Source organism: Trypanosoma cruzi, genomic scaffold, assembly GCF_000209065.1.
Source record: "Trypanosoma cruzi strain CL Brener 1047053517083 genomic scaffold, whole genome shotgun sequence".
In the NCBI taxonomy this organism is placed as follows: Eukaryota; Euglenozoa; class Kinetoplastea; order Trypanosomatida; family Trypanosomatidae; genus Trypanosoma; species Trypanosoma cruzi.
The window spans coordinates 302,090-304,608 of record NW_001849564.1 but is presented as its reverse complement, the minus strand read 5'-3'; the positions used below and the strand labels follow the sequence as shown (position 1 = coordinate 304,608).

Below are 2,519 nucleotides of genomic sequence, written 5' to 3'. Positions count from 1 at the left end.
ATTCTGTTGTTTGGCTGCGATGGAGGCAACGCTCTTTGTTTGTGGATTGTGGTTTGAGTCCTTTTCGCCTTGGACTTCTTCTGATTGTTTCACATCCCCTAAATCCTCAGGGCTGGGCTGTCCATTCACTTGCGTTGTTGCTGTTTTTATTTCTTCGTTATTGGTTGGACCTCCAGGTGTCTCCGTTGGTGCCTGATTACCTGCGTTTTTTTTGTCTTGTTCTGTCTCTTGCTCTGATATTATTACTTCCGTCTCCTCTTCACGACCATCAGGTATACTGTCACGATCTTCTTGTTCCTCTTCTTCCTCTTCCTCTTCTTCGTCTTCGTCGTCATCCTTAGCTTCTTCCTCCTTTTTATCTTCTTTTGCATTTTGATCCTTGTTGTCCGTCGTTGCACTTGCCGTTACTGATGCTCCTCCTCCGGATTGTTGTGCCTGTAATGATTCCGCTGACACTACCGGTGATTCTGACGCCTTTGGTGCAGGTGCTTGTGGTATTTCCGGTTCATCATTTTTGACACCTTGTCCAGTGCCAACGAAGGCCTCTTCTTCTTTTTGAGGGTTCTTTTCGTGCGGTGTATCCGGAGGAGCTGGAGAAGGTGTTTCAGATGGTTCACCACCGCCGGCACCGCACCACAGCACGCAGAGGGCACACACCAGCAGCACACGGCCAGTCATCGTCATCATCATCACGGCTGCACATTCAGTCTAGGGAGGGACAAAGAGAGGAGGATGAGAAGAACACACACACATCAGCAGCATGGAAAAGGAGGAGTAGCGTTTGCATGAGGGTTGTTGTCATGACCATGGGGGACGCGTGCACGCAGGAAGAACAGGCAACAATGAAACACCGGACAGCACGGCACACAACTCCACGGCATGTAAAACCCACCCGCAGCTGCCCCAAAAATGGAAGGGAAAGAGGACGCAACAGTACGGCAGGAACACAGTGATGCCGGTGCAGAAAAGGATGCCAAACCGGCGTGAAAAAGAAAAGCAAAAAAAAAGTCTTCCCCCACAGCGGCCACATCCAACAACGAAAGCAATAATAACAGAAACAAACACCACACACGGCAACTCACAGCGGCAGTGAGTACCCTGTCGCCAATCTTCATGGCTGCACGCTACCGCACTCCTCGTGAGTCCATCGCTCCGCTGCCTCCTCCTTCCCGCGGCTCCCCCGCACGAACAGCCACGGCTCACAATCGGGTCCATCCACACCCGTCGCCACGCCGCCCTCAACGACCCAACAGGCAACCGCCCAAAAACCGTTGCTGAAATCACACACCCGCAACAAAGCACGCGACGCAACATCATGTCACGTGGACCCCGCCGTCAGAAGAACGTCATGTCAACCGTTTGGCCGGCACACGGTACAATCGATCGACAGAACAGAGAAGTAAGACAGGCACTCAATCAAGGACTCTCCAAACACGCAATGCTCTTTTGATGCCGCCGCTGCTGCCACGGGCACGGTACCCGAGCGGAAAATGACACGCAGTAGAAAAGGCCTCACAAGAGAGAAACAATCCACACGTCCATATGCAAAGCGCCACTCAGGCTGCTGCGGCTGCAGGGTCCGTGGGCAAAATGCGCCTTACTGAATCCCGCCAGTTATGTCAGTCTCCCCTCCCACCAATGTAGCGCATAATGCACGGTGTGCATCAACAGGCATCCGCTCCCGGTGCCCTAGCAACACTTCAGAACACACATAATGGAGAAGGGAAGTACCATTACACAATGCCAAAGCAGGTAAACAAAAATAGGGAAATCAAAACCCACAGATCCCTCGTACACGCACACAAACACCCCACAGTATCCCTCAGAAGAAGCCAAACAATTTCTTATCCCAACCCATAATACAAGCGTGGTGCCGCCACATCAGCGACCGACAAAAGAGGGAGAGTGCATACAGCATGTACCTGGTACAAATTATACAGAAAAGCAGAGCGTATGTATATACTGACAGGAACATGCCAGTTGATATAGGCCTTTCTCTCTTGCACCCACTGCTGAGTGTTGGCACCGCGGCGGCAGCGGCAAGCAGAAGAATCAGCGGAAAGGGACAAGCAGCAGCCGCAGTGTTACTGCCGTGGATCGGAGGCGGGGCGTCCTTCATGTCTGCCTCCCAACCCCCGCGCACCACCGCCGCTTCATCCTCCCTCGGCGGAGGGTCCACGGCGCCCTGCGCGGCATCAGCGGCATCAGGGCCCTTGGGTCCCGTGGCTGTGGCACCGCCACCGGCCTTGTCGCTGGCGGCCTCATCTCATAATGATTGTCCCACAACAGACGTCACACCATCGGCGGCCACATCCTCGATGTCCGGAAGATCGCGCTTCTTCTCCGCCTCCTGCGGCGCACCCGCGGTGTCGCTGGGCAAGAGCACACCGTTGCCGTCGTGGCACCTGAAGCGAATTCCCTCTCCTCTGGCGACGGATGCTTCTGGGGAGCAGCCGTGTCTAAGTCCCTTGACGGTTTTCCATGGCCGGTCTCAATGCTCTCCGCAACGGGGCGGATGC

General features: G+C 54.5%; 2 protein-coding genes across 2 annotated transcripts, besides 2 other annotated features; one reads left to right on the top strand and one right to left on the bottom strand.

Moving 5' to 3' along the window:
* Tc00.1047053508875.20 (mucin-associated surface protein (MASP), putative) lies at positions 1 to 684 on the bottom strand (the record flags this gene model as incomplete). Its single annotated transcript, XM_797637.1, has 1 exon — positions 1 to 684. A coding segment is annotated over one exon (684 nt), but the record flags the coding sequence as incomplete, so codon positions are not given.
* Positions 1 to 2,519: a sequence feature (areas not merged during assembly with more than two copies in the genome that could not be assigned to a particular haplotype).
* Positions 287 to 367: a sequence feature (GA-rich).
* Tc00.1047053508875.10 (uncharacterized protein) lies at positions 1,917 to 2,519 on the top strand (the record flags this gene model as incomplete). The annotated part of the gene is made up of 1 exon (XM_797638.1): positions 1,917 to 2,519. A coding segment is annotated over one exon (603 nt), but the record flags the coding sequence as incomplete, so codon positions are not given.